Genomic DNA, 21,714 nt, shown 5'->3' on the forward strand with positions numbered 1-21,714 from the left:
AATTTCTAGAATGTTAAGGATGGATGCTGTGTTATCTTTTATATCTCTGAGGCTTTTCCACATTGTGACAAAGGTGTGCTTAAGATGGAGGACAGTGTATGGAAAAGAAATAGGATGAACAAGTAAAGTGGAACAGGCAGAAATGGAGAGAGAGAGAGAGAGAGAGAGAGGGAGAGAGAGAGAGAGAGAGAGAGAGTGCAGCTGGCAGCTTGTGTGTGTATGGGGGTTGAGTGCTGTGTGCTCTCTGGTCTTCACAGATGGTGTTGTGAGACAGTCTCTGCTGGCGTTGCCCGCCATGCTGCTCTCCTGTGTGCCATGGGCACTGCGGCACTGCCAACCTACCCACCCGCTACATACGCACTCCCTCTCGCAGACTTCTCATCTATTTGCTGTTTATTCAGTTTTGTTTTGATTCTACACTCAGCGCTTTAAGTCGTATAAATGCATATATTCAGTTGTTTGCATTCTGGCCTGATTTACATGTGAGCTCTCCAAAAGCTTTTACTTCTCCTAAATGCACGCCTTTGTTTTCAGCTGAAGAGTGTGTGTGTGTGTGTGTGTGTGCCTGCTGGAGGGGTCTGGAGGAAGCAGCTGCGCATGAGAGCGCGTGCCAGGTCAGGGACACTTGAGCAGAACTGACACCGGGCTATTTCGGACACCCATCTGCGCTGGAGCTACCGTTCCTCCAGGCCTCGCGCGACGGGCAATCTGTTCGCTCTGCTGGCGCCATGCCAATCTCAGTGCCATCCATCTGTGGCAGGGACTGGCGCTCTCTCTCTGCTCCGCCTGCGCTTTCTGCCTCCTGCATTAGCCAGAGCCACTGTAGATTTCGCTTATACGGTCGCAGGAACATGTTCCGATCAGCGGACAAAAGACGCTACTGAATCAATATAGGCTTGTTATTATATGGTGTTTTATTAACTTAATGGTCTACAATAGCTTTATTATGGTTATGGCTTTATTATTATCACCAATAGTCTGGGTGAGCAAAACAAGCGTAAGTGCATATGTATAGTATTGTTATAATGCTAATATGTCTCTCGCCGTCTCTCATCACGATATTACAGTATAAGATTAACCTCTAAAGTTTATTATTCTGCTATAGCAACACAGTGCTGTATTCCTCTCATACCACAGCAACTACAACTTTCAATGCATTAATAAATAACACGTCATACGTTATACATTTAATCATGTTGCTCATTCACCAGTTTTTTAAGTCAATAAGACAAAACAAGGCCGCTTGTCATGTTGCCAAGAAACGGTAAAGTCCTCTATAAAGTGCGAACTTTCCCATGAAGGAAAACTTACTGACTGTTATAAAGTGCTGCAACTGGAGACTGCATCCAGTTGCATACAAATGTCTCCTTACTTAATGCTTTATCATATCACTGAATTAATTTTTTTTTATTTTGTTTTCGATTACATGGCACATCCACCATTCAAGTCCCAGTGAATTAGAACCAATAAACCTGTTATTCGGATTAATAAAGAATTCAACAGGACCAGATGAAACAGCTCTACAGTAACTAACTGAAAGACTTACATTAGGATGAGAACACAGTCTTGCAGAATGCTGCCTCGGCATTGGCTACACAGTGAGACAGGGTAGGAAGGTCTTTGTTCTTTAACACACGCTACATGACCCCGTCTGTTGGTTTAGCCAAAGTTCACAGTCAAAACGTGTGCAGGTTTCAGAAAAACATCGCCACCTCACAGATTCCCCCGGTTTGATCCAGAGCTCGGGTTACCGCCTGTGCAGAGTTTCACATGTCCCCCCTGTGTCTGCATGGGTTTTCCTTGGGGGTTCTCTGGTTTCCTCCCACCTACTGTGCTGGCCCCACACACACACACGGAGATACAGGCATATACAGCAAATCTACAAATGCGGAAAATCTGTGTCACACTTTATTGCATCTCCTTCCTGTCACGCTAACCTGGCTTTAACCAAAAAAGCATTTTAAAAATATTTGTAGAAGTTTCAGTTCAGGTCTCTTTTGCCGCAGATGCCAAGTTTCATCAAAAACATACAGGTTAAAGCTTTACTACTGGATAGGGTGTCTAACTCTCTGAGTTAAGTTTAATAGCAGGGATGTTCCTCAAGTTCAGGCGTTACACACATCCTTTTAGTCGTTTAAGAGCTGCATGGACAAGTCAGTGCGTTTAGGATGCAGCTATACTGCCTGAAGCTAAGCCTCAGTCTCTTCCACTCAAAGCCATTAGCAAGGCCACTACACACACACACACACACACACAAAAGCACTCGCGGTGGAAGTGCTCTGATGTTCGGTCACATACTCCACCATCTCCTGTGTCTCCAGCCTTCCAGATGTGACTCAAATCGTTTTTAAGGCCCTCCTGACGCAGGAGGGAGGAGGGAGAGGAAGCGAGATAGTTTTTCTATGCACACATTGATGAAGGGCAGCATTAGTTATTTTCTGAATCTGGTTCTACTTAGTAAATCTCCATCCTGGGCTGCATTTTATAAATTGTCTACATATTTTTCCAAGCAGAGGACTTAACTCGCTTTAATTTTTAACACATGGTTCCTGTCATGTGATATCTTCAGAAACGCTTGCACACGGAGGTCCGAACTACACCGTCATCCTGCCGCCAGGTCTTGCTGTTGTTGTTTTGTTTTTTTTCCTCTTCCTACCACACCCCCTTCTACTCTATTTAGCTCTTGTTTTTATACCCGTTCTTTTATCGCATAGCTGTGTTTTCAGTTAGCAGGGCCATATATTACCAGCTCACGCAGTAAAATAGCACTTCCCCGATGTAAAACATGAGCCTCTTTATTATCTGTCAAAAATTGATTTGGCGTTTATAGCTGCAGCGTCGACTCGTCTTAAGATCAGAGGCCGCGCGAATGGCGCAGCCTCTGCCAGTCCAGATCCGAGACGTACAGTCACATAGGATTGTGGGTAATGAGAGAGGATAGGCCTGCAGTGCTATCACAAACTCAGTTATAAACCAGAATACCATCTGTTTACTGGGCCGATTCACACAGAGTTATGCCGAACACTCTGTATAGCTATCTCCTGTAATCCTGGACAATCACATTATCCTAAAGTGTTTGGGTGGAGGCCGGGTATATAATGAGGTAATATAGGTAATATAATAACTTTTTGGAAATGAAGTAATTGAAATTATTTTTATTTACTTTTAAATCTAAGGTGAAATTTCTCCAACAGCATGGCTGGTCATTTAAATCATAGGTTTATATTTATTCATGTGTTTAGACACTTTTCAGTAGAGCAACTCAATACCAAGGACTCATATTCACAGAATCTAAGCCTTTAAGCCTCACAGTAAGAGGAAACTGTTATTGTTTAACAGCAAAAAAAAAAAGAATATCAAGTTGCTGTGATGAAATTTTCCCGAAAGCAAAGTTTAATATTTATGAAAGAGCACTTTAGTCAGTGCTGATACTTTAAGGTGAAGCAGTTTCTTCAAGTTTTCTGGCAAAGGGAAAGTCCTCTGGATAGTCCTCTTTAGGCTTGAGTTAAAGAAAAGAAAGGCAGGTGAAGGGCAGTTTATAGGTTTTATAATGTAATAACATCATAACTTTAAGAGGAACATAAATGGATCTAGAGTTGGATAAATTGCTGCTTTGGGGTAGCAGCTCAGAACTCTGGGGTGGTAACAAGCATCACAATACCTTGTCGTGAGGTGCGTCCTCAAGCGCATACTATTAGAAGAAGAAGAACTGAGGGCATGAAGTCTTTTTTATCGCCACACATACATTACAGCACCGTGGAATACCTTTCTTCACATATCCCAGCTGAGGAAGTCGGGGTCAGTGTGCAGGGGCAGCTATGATGCAGCACCCCTGGAGCAGGGACGGTTAAGGGCCTTGCTTATTTGCCAAACAGTGGAGCTTGGTGGTGCCGGGGTTTGAACCCTGATGAACAACCCAGAGCCTTAACCACTTGAGCCATCACTGCCCCCAAGACTATACCATGCCAAGCTGGGGCTACTTGCAAGGCATGGGTATTTGATAAGGTGTGGCACATTCCCATTTTGTGAGAGACCACTTGGCACTACCTTGACCAAGATACTTATGCACTATTCTCAGATATTTAGTAGTAGGAATAGTGGGTCTTCTCAATAAAAATTCCAAGAAGAAGAAGGGCACTTCAGGTACACAGATGATGCATTAATTCAACCGGAAAAAAAACAAAATGTTGAATTTTAGACAGCTTTGCTTACACAGTGGAATAACAATTACATAAATCATAAATCCGACAGTGTGTGATTTATTTTTACAACGTTTTAAAAATACATCTTATTCTTATAAAGCAAGCAGCTTTGCTTTACACTAGGCACTAGAACACATAGTACATAGTGTCGTATTCCTTACTTGTTTACCTGAATTCGCTACCGTGACATAAACTTTATTAAAGTTTGGTCCGATGTGTGTGGATAATACCAACAAAAAAGTTGCTTTGCTTTATTAATGAATGTTTATGGAGTCAAAAAGATTTCAAGCCAAACAGCTACATTGGTGGTGACAGTACAAACAAAGCCAGTCTACGTATAGAACTATGGTCTCTCTCTCTGTCTCTCTCACTTTCCTTCTCTCTCCTCACCATCTTCAGTCAGCTGGCATCTGCCAGTGCCAGGAGGCTGAGTGAGTCATTGACTTGAGGGTTGGATGAGTTTCAGATTAGCGTCTGAAAGCACTAATCTCAGTATAAAAGCCCTTTTATTGACAAATGCTCTAATTCTGCCTCTTCAGATAAGAAGTTAGTAAATAAGTATTTGCAGTTTATTCAAAACATGTTGAAAATTGCAGCATTGCAGCACAGCTTGTGGCGCAATTACGAAATTTTCTTGAATCCGTTAGAGAGGTCGAAGATTACAGCACAAGACGCCTATATTTTCCTCTATGCGAGTTTCTGCACAAGGTCTTATACATACAAATCTGACAAAAGATTCTCTCTCTTTTTTTTTTTTTTTTTTTGCTTTTTGCCTAGCAACAGGCTTCAGCACAAATCTCTGCAATTTTAACAGAAGCATAACATTGCCTATGAATCAATTTTACTGTTCCTCAACACTAGTTTTCCTTTTCTATACTAGAAGCCAGTAAGGTCTTATTTCAACAGATGTTTAAAACAGACGTTGCTGTAAATCCATTTTGAAGAAGAAGAGGAAGGAGAAACGAGAGACTTCCGTTCTTATGTATCTGCATCTGTTTTGTTGGTCAGCTTCTTTTATTTTCAGACTGGGGGATTATTTAGCGTACCAGCTGATGCTCCTTTGTGGTCAGTGTTGACATCAGAGTCAGTATAGAGCTGTTATGATGTCCAGTGGGTTGTCTTTATTATCAGTGACATGGGGTTTTGAGAGAAATTATTTTGTGCTAAACACACACACACACAAATTGCCAGAAAGGTTTATATCTTTTTTTATAGGAGCTAGAATAATATGAAAAATACCAGTATTGCCAGTTATGGTGCTGGTTTTCGATGTGAACGCCCAAAGCAGCATTCAGGATATGATGTGTAACACATCTGTATCTGTTTAGTGCTCACAATATTCTTTCTGTTCTGAATTAATATGAACCCCACCACTATAACCCCCAGAAACACTAGAAAACACTAAGGACAAATAAATAAATAAACTATCATGAGAATGAACATGCTCTCTTGCACCCACCAGCAAAATTGCAAGTAGAGACGTACATCAAAACTGGGATCTTACAGGTCGCTCAAGCTGGAAGTTTTGCAAACAAGCAGTTTAGATATGAAGCTTGTGGAATAAATGTTAAGCACTAAACAGATGCTGATCCCGATATTGGCAATGCGTTACACCCCCTCGCCTGAGCGCTGCTGTAGGCGTTAACCCCAGTGGCAAGCAGCAGCATAAATGGCAACACCGTTGCTATTTTTCAAGCTCCTATTAGCAAGATTTATGAGCGTTATGATGAGCACCTCAGTAGAAATACGGCGAGGGAATTAAAGCAGGAGGGCTCTTTAAATATTAAAGCGGCCAGGTTGGGTTGGTAACTCTTGAGTGAGCACAGGCTTGTGAAGGTCCCCTCAGCGCTCACGTCATTTGATGGGATGGAATGAAACGACGGCATACCACCTGGCGCCGGCCAAGCGAAGCTCGGAAAACAAGAGCGCCTGGAAAAGCAAGGGGTTCAGGGAGAGAGAGAGAGAGAGAGAGAGGATTGGGGGGGGTGGGGGGGGTTGTAGAGTAGGGGGGAAGTAAAGTTAGATAGAGCTTTGAGGGGATGTGGGTTTGCTGTAGGGAGAATGAGAGCAATAAGCATGGGGATTGAGCTCCAGGACGGCGGAGGACGTTCATACATCTTCCCTGACAAGCAGAAGGGGTTTGATAGGCTGGTCTTCCATCTGGCAGAGATGATTGCACGGTGCACAGACATGCACAGGTTCATAATGTATTTAGGAGAGCGCAGAGCTACGCTTGCATACCAATGCAAGCCTGGCAGGTTTACCGTGAGCCTCTAGTACTCAAAACAGCCTCTGAATTCCAATGAAGCTCGACGTTTCTCACACATTCCTGAGCATCTCTAGATGTTCCGAATTAGCCTTCTTGTAAATCAACCTTATTGTTTGATCATAACATTTGATCGTAGTTGTGTAAATAATCCCCCCCCCCTTCCTCTTTTACCACCCGACTTTCCTTTGCTTCCTGCTAGGAGCTGAACTACTGTGATCTTGTCACTGTTAACATGCAGTCAGCTGGCTTCCTGGCTTTCTGTGACTGTTGTCTGTTGTGGGGTTGTTGTTTTTTTTTTGCACCAGAAGGATGCATACTTTATTAGGGCTGTGTTTTTCTGAAGAACACAAACCTTTTTCAAGTTCTGGAGAACTTACTCTGGAGAAACTCTCACTGACCTGTGCAGGGTTCTGGCTTCTGTGAAGGCACGGGTTCAATCTCAGATCTGTGTAAGATTCTGTTAATAGAAGTCACTATTTTTTCCCCGGCAGATTAGATTTGATGAAGATTTGGGAAAGTGAGTGCCAGAGCTGCATTGAAGGAGGATAAATCTACTTTCATTGTAACTCCAAAAAAAACCCCGAAATGTTATTACGAGGAACTGGCTGCGCTGCTATATTAAACCCCTTTCCGTACGATCACTTGACATATTATTTTACAGACGTTTTCATAGGCATTGAGCGAAATGATGGGTTGTATTTTATATTTTATTCATGAACTTGTTTTCATTCTGTACTCCTTGCACACAAACACAGTGCCGTCACGGCAGCGAGTGATGTAACAGATATGCAACTGGCAAAGCATTGGATATCAGACCACGGAAAAGCAGAACTCGGCTGGGCTTTGGATGTTCATGCTGGAGGAAGAAAAAAAAAACAAGCGGTTACATAAAAGGGACCAGATCAGCCTGGTTGGCGGAGGATGATGAAACTGAAGGCACGAGTTTCAGGCAGTGGGATTTGCCGCATGTGTTTATATCCAGAGCTGGTAAAACTAGCCAAATTCTTTGCTTAAGTAAAAGTGAACTGCTCATCTAAATCGGATCAAATTTGAAGCTTAACATTCCTCACTCGAGTCAAAGTGGAAATTTATAAACTCTTACATCGACTTCAGTTACGAAAGTATGAAATGATTCACTAAAAAAAGGCATCTGCCTCAAAATCACACGCATTTTAGTTACTGATAGTAACCCTTAATTCACCAAAAAACTAATAATATCTTTACTGCTAATCTCCAAAATGTTATCTATCATGCGAGATAACCAGTATTTCAAAAAAAAAGGAACGACTAACCACAGTTTTATCCCTAATCTCTAATGTTAGCTAGCATGATAATACATTTGAAGTTATTTACAATCAAGTGCTAATTGCTAACAGTCATTATACTGTCTTCAAGTATTGAAATATGAAGTATTTACAGATCTCTTAAGATTAGATTTAGTTAGATTTATTAGAATTTGAGATCTCCTGAAATTGTTTCATGCTAAAAAAAAAAACTATGTAGTGAGCAGAAAACATTAAGTAGAAATATCTTACATACAGTAAGAAAGCCATTTTAGTTTTTAGTATTTCTTCTTTCCTTTCTAATGCCACCTCCCTCATGTGATATTCAAACAGACATAGTCAGTTATTTGGTTCTTCCACATTCGTGGCGTATCCAAAGCCATATCCAATCCAGCAGCTCAAATCCTGTTATGATAATCATTCAGTAGCATACACACAGCTGCTCTCTGATTCCCGTCCACACACACAACTGCGAGAGACTGATAGCAAACACAGCAGATGTTCTGGAACATTCTTTCACATCTTACTGCCGCGCGAGATGAGGAAACGCGAGCACCCGGGCTACGGCACAGCCAAACGTATAGCAGAATTCACTGAGCTTATACAGGTCTCTCGATATCTTTCATTTTACAGAATAAACTTTTATACATTGTTCTTTTATTCCAGATGGTTTTATTTACCTCCTACTGCTACAAAGCTCCGACATCTGAGACTCATTACAAAAATGCTAAATTGTACATCTCCGCTCGCAAAACTTCACCCTAACAACATGGACATCCGTCATACGAGTCGTTACTATGGAAACGATAACGTATTAGACTGGGCGCGTTAATATACACCTATATTCAGAGCTGCTGATATAGAACTTTAATCTACCCCCTTTTTGACCAATCAGAATTGAGCATTTAAACACAGCGTGTTATAAATTTTTTTAACGATTTACGCTGCCACCCGTTTTAGAAAACGTGTAACCGTAAACAGACACAGTGCTAAACTTTATCCTCCATACTGTTTCACTACACAGAATAATAGAAAATGTCTCAGTGGGGGGGCTTCACAAGATCAGATATACACTCTTCGGGATAGGTTCCTTTCTCTCTCGGCTGTTAGGGATGCCAGCGCACAAGAAATTCTCACTTTTTGAAAACCAATAGCTCTTAAACGCACTATTTACCGGCACTCACTGCTCATGACAAATGACAGGGCATGGAGCGAAGATGCGGCTGTTTGCGATTTCTGTGGCTCTGCTCACAGTGGTGGTTAATGGCGATCTGTATTACTCCAGCTCTGTTTTGAGAAGCAATAAAAGACCTCGGCAAGAGGAAAATGGAAAGCACTCAAACGGCCTTGCTGGAAGTCGCATTAAATTTCCTCACTGCATCTACGGTCTTCGCAGACCACCTAATATTCATTTGTGTGCCGTACGCCACGGTTTCCTATTCCGCAACAGGAAAGCTGATTACTTCTATACAGTGTAGACCTTAAGTTTGATTTTGAGACTGTTTACTTCTCTTTTTTTGATATTTTAAGAAAGAACCTTTAGCAGCAATTTAGAAATCTTTTGATATTATTATTGATACCATACCTGCTTCAATGCACATGTGCTCGTCTTATTGGTCAAGCATTAATCCAGGAGTTTCTAGTAAGGGAAGAATCATTAGATGTTACATATTGGTCAAACATTTTTGCCCTTATTTACAAAAAAATAAACAAGGTTTCATTTTAAGAAGGGATGCCAGGTTCTTAAAAATGCATAGAAACACATAAATCTAGCTAAAAAAAAATTCACTGGAAAAGGAAGCCTTGTGAATCAAGGTCACTGTGGTGTGCATGCATTTCTGATTTTCAGTATCAGTAGTATCAGTTTTTATCTGCCCTGTACAGATATTCTTGAATCCATAATCCCTTTTTGCCCACTTCCACTTAATATTTTCTTCCATATTTAGTCCATTAACCGGCTTTATCAGAAGAAACACCTTCGGACATGATCGGACACACTCTTACACCATAGTATTATGTGTTGATGAGGTTTAACTCTGATTATTTGTGTTAAAATAATACGACCCTATTTTTCACAGACAGCAGACTTGCTGTTCCAACCCACAACCTCCTTCTAAAACTAGCCCAATTAAACAGAAAAACTGTGACCCTGGCAACCCTTGTGTGGGTTAAATATATGTCATCTGAAGAATATATATATATACATATATATTGTTGACCCAAGTGTTAGGTAAAGGTATTTGATAGTATAAATTTCAACTGCCTTTCAATGCTTGTGTATATGTGTGTTGAATGTTGTGTGTGTAGATTAAAGCTTAACCCATTACTTTATCATCCATCTCTGTCAGTCAGAGATGAGTCTCAGATGCTTCAGGCTTGCATTTCTGTCCTGTGCTCTGCAGCTCAGCCATAACATTGACCCATAACGTTAATCTCCATTTAGTTTCATGGATGCAAAGACAGATTCAATTTCTGAGAACATTTACATTTAGATTTGTGGCATTTTGTCAGACGCCCTGATCCGAAGCGCACTTACAGGAGTGTTTTGAATCTCTATCAATAAATACATGCTGATGCTGGTTCACTAGGACACAGACTAAGAATACCATCTCAGGCTAAGAACTCTGTCGGGAGGGAAGTTTTTCAGTGCTGGCTTAAGTACTTTGGATCATTTAAATAGTGCCAAAGTTCATTTCACCTAAGTGACAGAACAGAGAAGAGTCTTCCACTGAGAGGGAAGAAAAGAGTACAGTCTCTGGAAATCATCTTTTTCCTTTATCTCTTTCAATGAGACATTATTCACCCAGGCTGTCGCGTGCTTCCGACGTGTTTCTTTTATTAATCCGATACTTACAGCAGCACCTCTAGAGAGCATTAGTCATGTTCTTAATATCTACAACATGAATATTTGGCTATATGTGTGATTTGACTGTTACATTCAAATCCAGGAATGCATCATGTCTTTCGCTTCCTCGATCAGGATCGTTTGCCAAAATTTGGAAGATTTGAGTTTTCTAGATCGTTGAGGATAAGGCTAATTCTTTCGGAAAACAAAGTGCAAGAGCACCACCAATGGTCATAAAAAAAAAAATTCATAGTGGTATTAATAAGTGAGGCTGTGGCTGATTTCGGTTTAGCTCAGACTGTAGAATCAGGCAGTGTATTGTCTAAACAAAGTACAAAAGGATGACAGAACTGTGAGTTTAGAGGGGTTTTTATTTTCTAAATTAAAGATACAGCTTTTTTTTGTTTAGCCAGTTTGCTCTTCAAATGAAACTCACCATGAGCCCAATAGAGCATTTAGAAGATGAAAAACTCCAGGCTACTGTCACAGCCAGTCGTCATTGTTCTTTACATATTGCAGCAAAATCGGGTTAAACGTTTTCCACCACTCGCTGTTTTCAATAATATTTACCCAACTGGAAAGCAGTCTCCATTTCATCAGTGTCCAGATGTCTGTTTTCTGTGAACAGAGTGCAAATGAGTGAAAGAAAGATAGTCAAGAAGATTTGCAGTACTGTTTTTACTGCTGAAACCACATAGAAAGAACTGGACGTTTTATGAAAAAAAAATAAATAAATAAAATAAAGAGGAGGTATGGGTCAGATTAAATGTACAAACACACACATGTGTCTAGGAAATGGTAGCCATGTGGAGTGGAAATTCCCACCTTCTTTATCTCTTCTGCATTGGCAAGAGTCCTAAAAGAATGGCTTGTCTTTGTAAAAGAGAGCGCTAATCACCCCCAGGGCCTTCGGCTTAGACTTAACACATGCGAAAAAATAAGCTCTGCTTTTCATTAGCTTTATGGGTCTTCATAAGAGCTTGAAGACACTATTAATTTTCTTTGTATGACTTGTTCCTTCACTTAGAAGCCATAGAGGGCAAGGTTTGTAACCAAAAAAATATATAAATAAATAAATAAATAAATAAATTTATAATGTACAACTGGAATTTATTATCTAGGCCAATTCTTTGCTGGAATTTATGATGTCATGTGCAATTTGGACTCGTCTGGAAAGTCTTCAGTCCAGATGTGCGTGCTCCTAAGTTGCCTGATTAGGATTTCTGTTCTGGCATCGAGGCCTAAGTTTGATCAGACAGCGAAGTTGTCTAAGGCTACAGCTAATCAGTCTGTCAACTGGTTCTTACATGGCTGAAAAAAATGTAGTTTGCTGGTATAACAACATGCTTTAGGCTATGAGCAAACGAACAGGTCATGACTAGCACAGGCACCATCGCAGTTAATAAAATATGGATTAAAATCTTCATTTGTGATCAGGTCACATTTGGCAAAATGAAATACTGTAAATTAAGACTAAATTATTTTAACGTGTCCAACTGGATGTGGATGTGATTACGCTTTTGAAGGAGTATTCACTTTTATACCATAAAATAAAAAAGGTCTCATTCTAAAATGTTGTGCACCCTACTTAGTGCACTTCATGTAGTCCAGATCACGGTAGATTTTGCCATAGGATAAGTATGTCAGAAGAAAGCTGCCAGAAAAGTACATTTCTGTCCAAAACTATTTTAGAGATACTTGTTTTATAAGTTACATATTTAAATGTATAATTAAAACACTAATAACTCAAAGAAAATGCTATTCAAAATTTAATAGCTAATAATGTATAATAGGTAAAGCAGCCTTTTTTAGTATTTGAATAAAGAGATTGTTTTTTAAGTACACAATATGAGAGTTTGTATGTGTTTAATCAGCCCTATTATTATTATTATTATTAATTATTATTATTATTATTATTATTATTATTATTATTATTATTATTATTATTATTATTATTATTCCCTCCTATTAATCTGTTTATCAAATTCCTCCATCATCAATTTGCTCTCATTGTGATAAATAATAAAAATATGATTAATCAAGCAGAACTAATTGCCTTCTTTCACTAATTAAAGCATGACCCTTACAGTAGTCTAAGACTTATTGGGTTGTCACCTTGCCTGTGTGTCTTGCAGCCATTGATCCTGCTTTGTGTACCTAGTATGGACCAAATGGCCAAAAAATATTTTGAGCTCATAATTAAAATAAAATAAATATAAGACATGACCACACATATCTTTGTAGAGTCCTCATTCACATCTCTGTATATTCAGTTGAAGTAATAATTATGTCACTGAACTATGCCTCTGCTGGACAGATGTAATCCGAAATCGCTATCTAGATGTTGCACAGTCACTGGGCACCGTGCTCTCTGGCCCAATTAGCTAATTATTATTGCACCTAGTGGTCATAAATAGGAACTGCAACACTAATTGGGGTCCATACAGATGATCTGAACCTGAACCATCTTGACTGTTTAATGTTTTAATGAGTTGCCAGCACTCCACTGTGAGACCATGGTGGATCATTTACACACATTTTAATGTTCTCTCTCTCTCTCTCTCTCTCTCTCTCTCTCTTTCATACACACACACACACACACACACACTGTTCTGACTGTGGGAAGAGCATGCATCTGGAACATGTAGTGACCACCCTGATTCCAGCTGTCACATGTGTGTCCCCTCCTTCAGATAGTAGCAAAGAGGCCTCCCTTCACATTCTACTCCCTCTTCTGTTTGCTGTCACGCCTCTCACTTCCTTCTTACACAACGTTCGATATGGCTGTTTTGATAAGACTGTTTGCTTTTACGGTAACAAGCTGCCTGTAGAGCCTTAAACTGCAGGCCTTGCTCACCATATGCGGCACAGGAAGAAGGCTTGGTCTCTTTAAAAATACGAACATTTTTGGCATTAAAGGTTTTAAGCATTGTCTTTGTTTTCAGTACCAACGCTTAACAACAAATAAAACAATAAATGGCTGGTGCTGATTTCTTTCTAGCCCAGGTTATGGATTTAGGTTTATATATATTTCTGTGACTTGAGAGCAATTATTATTATTTAACCAGACCTATAGTCTTTGCACTTAAGTGTTCTGAAATTCATGAATATCCATCTGAGATCTTTCTCCTGGAGTAAAAGGATGCTTTGAGACGAGACCTGTGTGCTTTCAATGAGACCTTAGAGAGTCTTCGATAGCTACAGAAGCACCTCCGAACAAGCGCTTTGAGATACCTACATGTGGGAATGTTTACTAGTAATTACGTAACTATTAGCGATAACAGAGTGGATATCCTGTGACTTTGCTAGCTGTTTGTTTGTCAGAAGTAAAATCTTAATTCGAAGCAGTTACGAATAGTTGAATGTACATTTAGTCATTGTTTTATTGTTTCTCCTTCAGACTTCATGCACCGCTGAGATTATGAGATGCACTGGACATCTTACTTTTCACTGAGAATCCCAGATGTTTTTACTTCTGGCCCACTTGACACGAAATCTGTATTTATGTTTCAGATTTTTTTTTAATATACTCTCCATGCCTACTTGACCACAAGTACACTAAAGGAAGAAGAAGAGAATAGTGAAGAAGACGGAGCAGCTGGTCTTTGAGCTCTCAGCAGGCATATGTGTGTGTGTGTGTGTGCGCGTGTGTGTGTGTGTTATAGTTACAAGAGCTCAGGTGTACAGGAGATAATCGAGGTCTCACCAGAACTGCTCCACTTTCATTTTCTTAAGACTTTTTTCGCTTCTTGCTTATCCATCATTTTCCTCATCTCTCCTCACGGGTGGTTCATCGGTCATGTCTGACTATCGACGACGTGCGTAAGACATGTGTAAGACATGCGCTTGTTTGTGTCTCCCTGCAGATCGTACTGAGAAGCCCTCCACCATGCCCGACTCGCCCGCCGATGTGAAAGCACAGCCCAGGTTAACTCCGCCCACCATGCCTCCACCACCCGGCACACAGGGAGCCCCCAGGACCAGCTCGTTTACTCCCACAACACGTGAGTAACACATACACACGTGCTCATTATCTGGTACGTACCGTACCAGTCAAGCACACACTACACACTAAGAGCACATAACAGCTGTTGAGACAGAGACGGAGTAATCTGTGCTCCGCTGTACTGTCAGCGCCTCGAACACACTCCTCACTTCCTCTTCACTGCCAGATCCCTAAAACACACATCACTCGAACTCTGCAATTAGCGCTTATACAAAAAAAAAAGAAAAATACACGTGCAAGCTTGCACCAAACGAACGAGGAACCTTTTAAAAGCAGATTCTAATTACACATGCTGAAGGTTTAACAAAGCGAGTGCTTTGAATCCCCCCCCCCACACACACACACCCTCCACACACCCTCCCGTCGTAATTGTTAGCAGATGCAGCTGAAGTATCTCATTTCTCTGCTGCTGGACAGAGGCCACAGCCTAATCTCATTAGCGAGACGTTGACGCCGCGGCCCGTATGGTTCGCATCATCATTCGACCACATGTATTCGCCGCTGCTACATTTCATATGGCTGATGTGCGCTACAAGAGAGCATGGTTATGCGCTTAAGGCCACCGGCGCTGATTGGAAGCAAACGCAGCACATTCTGGGTTGCAGGAGCTCGCAGGAATGTGAAAGCCAGACATTATCTGAGTTCCAACCATTCATCAAGTGCCACTTAACAGGGAGGCTTCAGCTTTAGGGATTTTCACTCACATGTTCAGTTGATATACGTCCTCCCAAGAATCTGGGTCACGTCTTTTGATTTGCTTGTGAATGATTGTAATCAGTAATGTTAATATATTTAATACTAATTTAAATAATCTAAAAGAAATTGGTTAGATTTATTCAGAACATAAGCGTTAATATAGCTGTGGAAATACTTGAGGAACTGTACTATTTAGTTACCATTTTGTAGTTTACGCAAGTATTAGTGAAACTGAGGACTTGTACATTTTAATTTTAAAATTTAATTTTTATTTTTATTTTATAAAGTACTATTAGAAATCTCAGTCTTTACAAATCGTTTTATTTCCTTAGTAAAATATGAAATATCTGCCCTTAAAATTCACCATTAAATTTATTTAAAGATGTAAAGAAGAATAGTTTGGTCAAATAGCTAGGTTTGTATTTTAGCTAGGTAAATTAGCTAGTTAGTTATGTTTTGTAAATCAGATATGTAGTGAGCTAGCTAGGTTTGTTTTTGTTTTGCTTCAACGTTCATTCTAAAGGAGCTATTACACTTTAAGTAACCGGTAAGGTAAATTCTAGCGATGTTTGAGTTCGAATAGTTTCCTTATCTTCTGCTAGCTTAGTGAAATAGCTGGTCATGCAGAGTCAAGCACGATGAACCCAACTCTTTTCATTAACTAAAAGTATATCTCATCTTTATTCTTTGGAAATTTAAATGTAGGAAGTGTTTTAGTGTAGATTTTGTCTCCATTCTTCTAGAGTAAGAATTGTTCACTGTACAGTGATGTATGACAATAAGCTTGCATCTTTGACTCAAGAGTAAGATTTTGGCACAGAACCCTTACTGTAGATCAGGGATAAATTTAGTATCTGCTTATAATTCTTCATAAGTGGCTAATGATGTATTGTAAACTATATAGAAAGTATATATTTATTTTTGTCTTGCAGTAACAAACGGCACCAGTCACTCTCCCACCGCACTGAATGGTGCTCCGTCGTCCCCTAACGGCTTCAGCAACGGCCCTTCGTCCTCTTCCTCCTCTTCGCTGGCCAATCAGCAGCTCCCTCCGGCATGCGGCGCACGGCAGCTCAGCAAGCTGAAGCGCTTCCTTACAACTCTGCAGCAGTTCGGCAATGACATCTCACCTGAAATCGGCGACCGTGTCCGCACACTCGTACTGGGCCTTGTGGTGAGTCGGTACACACACACACACACACACAGTTGTATATTTGGATCATTTATTGCGATTCCAGATGTATTTTTAGCTACACATGCTCTAGATTTTTCTGTGCACATGTTTGATTTATAAACAATAACATACATTTAGACATGGAAAATGTGTAATAAACATTCAACATAGATATCTCTGGAAATTATGTCAAGAGAGGAATAAAGATGGAGAAAGAACATGCTATCAGCTGAGGAAATGGCGCCCATAAGGGTTGTTTAAGGTCAGAGTTCACAGTTTAGCTCGGTCAGTCTCCAGCCTTGAGAAACTGCAATCCTCTATGTTTCACTGATGCAAATAAATGAATTTCAGTGTACTTATTACAACAAATCTTTACCAGAACTGATCAAAACAGCTGAAAATCAAAAAAGTTTTCAATCAGAATAAACGATCATCATTTTATTGTCACAAGTCTGATATAAAATGAGTCAGGACTCGGTTGGCTTTCAGTGTGAGACTTGTGTTGTTATCTCTGTTGGGATAATCATACACAGAATTTTTGTGGTCGCCTTCAAATATTAGAGATCTTGGGGCATCACAGAGAGCAGAAATGGATTTGATATCATCATTTACTTTAAAGCTAGGAACATCAACGTTTCTTTGAATATATTGCCACTAGTAGGCTAGGTACAAACAGAAATACTAGAGAAAAACTACAAATTCTTAAAGCTATGAGTGTCTACATTGATATGAGTCATTAGCCATCACTGTGTAGCGAGACATGAAAAAGAAATTCAGTGCTAAACATAGACACAACAAAACAGCTGGTAAAAAAATAGAGTAAATAGGAAAAACTCCACAGTAATACATTTTATAATTATCGTGTGATTTTCAGTAACATCCAAGAGTTATGTTCAAATCAAATTCGAGTTGATTTCTCTTCATTCCTGTATTCGGCGAGCGATGCGGCAGCGCTTTAGTCCTTTAGTCTGTGGTCCGGCTCTCAGTTCACTCAAACACATCAGTGTGCAAAGCTTTAAGTTTGCTGCACAAAAGCTCTCCATCAACTCTGTCGCAAATCACTAACTAGCATCATGTCCAATGTTCGCAGTCTCCAATACTTTTTCACTGAACATCGCTAGAAATTTGTTTTTATTGACTCCTAAAATAAAACACCAGCCGACAAATCAGCCCCAGAACCACTTAACATTTACAACTATTTTAATAGAAACATGTTGTATTTATTCGTTTAAGACATTAAATCTAGACAGTATTTCTAAGTAAGTTTCCATACAACAACAAATGTCAAATATTCCTATAAACTGCATGAGTAGGTGATTAGTGACTAGTATCTCTCATTCATCTTCATTAATGTGTTTGATTAAAGTCGTGTATTGGATCTAGAATCCTGCAGCTGTGTCTAGCACAGTATTGTAGCTGTTCTGTAATAGAACTGAAAATTGCAGAAATTAGGGACCACACAGCTACATCTGAGAAAGCCATTTCCGTGAATAACATCAAGCACTGAAAGAAACAGTGTTAAAATAACCATCGCCTGTACCAGAGGAGGGCTGCTTTAATTAGCCACTCGGAAAGAAGGCTCCTTTTTTTTTTTTCTGGCACGTGTTTGTTTATTTTTCACAGTGTCTACACGCAGAGGGATTCTTGTGTCCCCTTGGCTTGCATCGCTCGCTTTAATACACTCCCCTCTCTGCCTTATTGAAAAGAGTGACACACTTAATTAGCGCCGGCAATGCCGGAGAAAAGCTCAGGAGGCTCTCTGGCTGTCAAAACAGGCCGCTGCAATCTGGGCGAACAGATGTAAGCCTAATGTAACAAAATTCAGGTCTGGGAAATGAGGTAGAAAGCAGCGTTTTTTTTTTTCTTTTTCTCCCTCTCCTCCGACGAAGTCCCTCTGTCTGTCTCTCTTTCCCTGATTTTTTATTTTTTTCCTCGCTTCTACTTGGAAGCAACATCTTGAAAATTGAAAATAGTGTCACCGTCCTGTCAGTCTGTTAAAATGAGATAGAGCGGCGAGAATGGGAGTGAAATTAGTCGCTTCTCTCTCTCTCTTTTTATTTATTTATTTATTTATTTTTGAGATAGGAGCTGCACTGAGCAGCTGGAAGGGGCGATATGCGCAAAGTCGGCAGAGATCAGAGAACGTAGCGAACCAAAATCTTAATTAAACAGATCAAACTGCAGCTTTTCTACCTCTAATTAAAGCAGCCAGTGTCCTGCTACATGCCTGTTATGATACACGTTATCTTACACGCAGGCGCCAAGCAGCAGCTTCGTGTTGAGTTTTAACACAGATATTTTGCAAATACGCTACAATCCGTGTATCCTCGCGCTTATAGGCAATATTTATCATTCATTATGCTACACACAGCTTTCCTTCTGCCTCCCTTCAAAGCCGGCTGCAGCACTCTGTTGTTCTGCCTCCAATAAGCAATATTATCACATAATGTTTTCCACATGCACTCTCTCTCTCTCTCTCTCTCTCTCTCTCTATTTTTTCACAGAATTCCACATTAACCATCGAAGAATTCCACTCCAAGCTGCAAGAAGCGACCAACTTCCCCCTCCGACCTTTTGTCATCCCGTTTTTAAAGGTACAGCACAAGCCAGCAATCTGGAAAGCATTTACAGAGCCCAGATACAGATGTGCATATTTCTTTTAGAGCTTCTTTCTTTCTTTCTTTCTTTCTTTCTTTCTTTCTTTCTTTCTTTCTCTCTCTCTCTCTCTCTCTCTCTCTTGCTATGAGTTCAGAAAAGCACAAATGGAACCCTGGTTTCCCCTTTAGCTTGAATTTCCTACTGATAGAGAACAAATTTTGCTTCTCATCTCTCTAGGGAGGATTCAGTACATGTTTTTAGATACCACTGATATAAAAAATGACTAACCTACTGAGTATCAATCAACCAGGGCTTTCACAGAAACATCATATTTAGCTCTTGGTTATGTTGCCCTGGTCAAGATGTTGAATGCACTGTTCATGCACTTAGGCTGCTACTGTAGGCTCAGTATTTATCAAGTTACCTACCTGATTCTAAATAAAGCATTAGCTAGATATCTTTAATGGTACTTCGTTGGGCTGAAAGCAACATACAGAGCTGTTAAGAGTTCTTATTTTTTACCCAACTATTGTATTGCTCATGCTGAGTTTTAGTTCTAAGATCAGTTTTAGGCTACTTGGATTGTAGGATGATGCTGAAGTTTCATCTCCAGAGCACAGTTTGTATTCTGCTTTGCTTTGATTGCCCGCATTACATCGTCTGTTCCTTAGCAAGGCAACATACACTAAGTGACATATTTAGATGCTTAGATCTGTGTAGACAGCCTGTGACCAGGAGACAGTTGTGGACAGAGCCACTTGGAGACTATCACACCGTCACAGAACTGCTGCTACATCTGTCAGCTAGCAACAGCAAGGAATTAGAAACTACACTGGCCTCATAGTTCCTTATGAGCCTTTGGTTACTGTTGTAGAAAGGACATTATTTACATTTACATCATTTACTGTCTGGTGTCACCCAAATGAGGATGGGCTCCCTTCTGAGCCTGGTTCCTCTCAAGGTTTCTTCCTCATGTCATCACATGGAGTGTTTCCTCAACACCATTGCCTCAGGATAAAATAGGGATAAAATGGTTACTTTAAAGTTTATCATTTTTTTTTTCTTTCTCTTCTCTTTTCTGTTTCTGTGAAGCTGCTTTGAGACAATGTCCTTTGTTAAAAGCGCTATACAAATGAATTGAATTGAATTGAAATTGAATTGGATTTTTTACAGCTGTGAGTAAACGTATACGTTATCCGCACATACCAATACCAGGCATTAATTTTTTTCTGTTATCGAAATGATGGCTTCGAACAGAGTAAAGTTTTAGCAGTTAAGCCGTTTCAGCTCCTGACACAACGTGTCCTTTTTTGTTTCACGCCGCCTGATGGACTCCCGTGTTTAGTGATCGATTTTTTCTCACACAGTTGATGTCAGAAGGCCGTACACGTTGGAAACCATTAGCAGGGCAACATGAGCCACCATTGTTCTCTGGAGGAGCAGCAGCCTGCACGCTGCTCTTACTCCATTTGTCACTTATTTCATTACAGCTCACAGTGTCTGTTTACGCCGAGCCACTTTAAGTGAAATGCATCAGAAACAAATGGATCGTGTGTTTCATTCAGAATCCCGCTAAGGCATGACTATGAGTAGGACAAAATTTACGCATGAATGAAGATACACTGGTCAGGTTTGCTTTTAAAGGAGGAATCCACCGTGCATACTGATCTTTATTTTCACACGATTTTCAATAACACCCAAGATTTATTTGGTAATGAAAAAATGACTCGACTTTTTGTTTTTGACATTTTCACATCAATTATATGGACTTGCTGTCCATCTAACTGCTGATAATAAGTTGATTTAATGCTTTGCTTCTCGACTTTAAGAGGGTGATGCAGCAGTGCTTTAGTCCTTTAGTCCGTCCAGGTCTCATCGCCTCAAGCAGATCAGGTTGCAGAGCTATTACACTCATCCTCTCATAGTTTGCTACCAGGCTGAGTCGAGTCTCTGCTATAACTCATGTCTCAGCACATCTGCATCATGTACAACTCCTACAGTGGATTACTCATTAATGAGACATTGTACAAAAATGAGGAATGAGAAACAAAGAGCCCTTACTCTTTGGTTTTTAGATGCTAACAGCAAATTCTGACTGTTATCACCAACATATTCGATCCTTCCTAGCTTTTTCTTGTTAAACTGCGCCGGCAGTGTCACCCTGTGACATCAGTGCGGCACTCAATTACTGACCTCTCACAGGAATAACGAAAATACCGCACCAGGCTACATGTTACCACAGGAATGACCAAACACATTATACAAATTTTAGTATAAACCTATTTGACGTGGTTCAGGGTGGAGTTTTCCTTTAAACTGGACTCATTCATCCTTATTTGCTTAGAAATGACAGCTGTTATGCAGCATGCCTGAACTCCTCCCTTTTTATGTAACCTTCATCCCCTCCCCATCACATCCCTCTTTCTAGTGCACACACACACACACTCGCAGTCAGCCTGTTTCACTCTCTCGCCTTTAACAACGAGATAAGCCATTAAAATAGATTGAGTCTGTGTAGTTTACTACAGTGAGCATGAGGGAATGGGGTCTCTCGATTCACTGAGTGCAGAATGTGCCTGCTTTCATAGGGAGCAGGATTCTATCTCATACACTGGAAGCCCCGGGCGGCTTTGCACTGCAG

The 21,714-nt window shown here is 40.3% G+C and overlaps 1 protein-coding gene across 3 annotated transcripts in view; it reads left to right on the forward strand.

The window, feature by feature from the left end:
* runx1t1 (RUNX1 partner transcriptional co-repressor 1) overlaps positions 1–21,714 on the forward strand; it is a 57,216-nt gene that overhangs the window by 16,985 nt on the left and 18,517 nt on the right. For all 3 annotated transcript variants that reach the window (XM_058405152.1, XM_058405151.1, XM_058405153.1), the window contains exons 2-4: positions 14,466–14,603; positions 16,234–16,475; positions 18,980–19,069. In XM_058405152.1, the coding sequence (XP_058261135.1) occupies positions 14,466–14,603; positions 16,234–16,475; positions 18,980–19,069 (470 nt within the window). The remainder of the gene's footprint in view (positions 1–14,465; positions 14,604–16,233; positions 16,476–18,979; positions 19,070–21,714) is intronic.

The sequence above is a fragment of the Hemibagrus wyckioides genome, linkage group LG12, assembly GCF_019097595.1.
Source record: "Hemibagrus wyckioides isolate EC202008001 linkage group LG12, SWU_Hwy_1.0, whole genome shotgun sequence".
NCBI lineage: Eukaryota > Metazoa > Chordata > Actinopteri > Siluriformes > Bagridae > Hemibagrus > Hemibagrus wyckioides.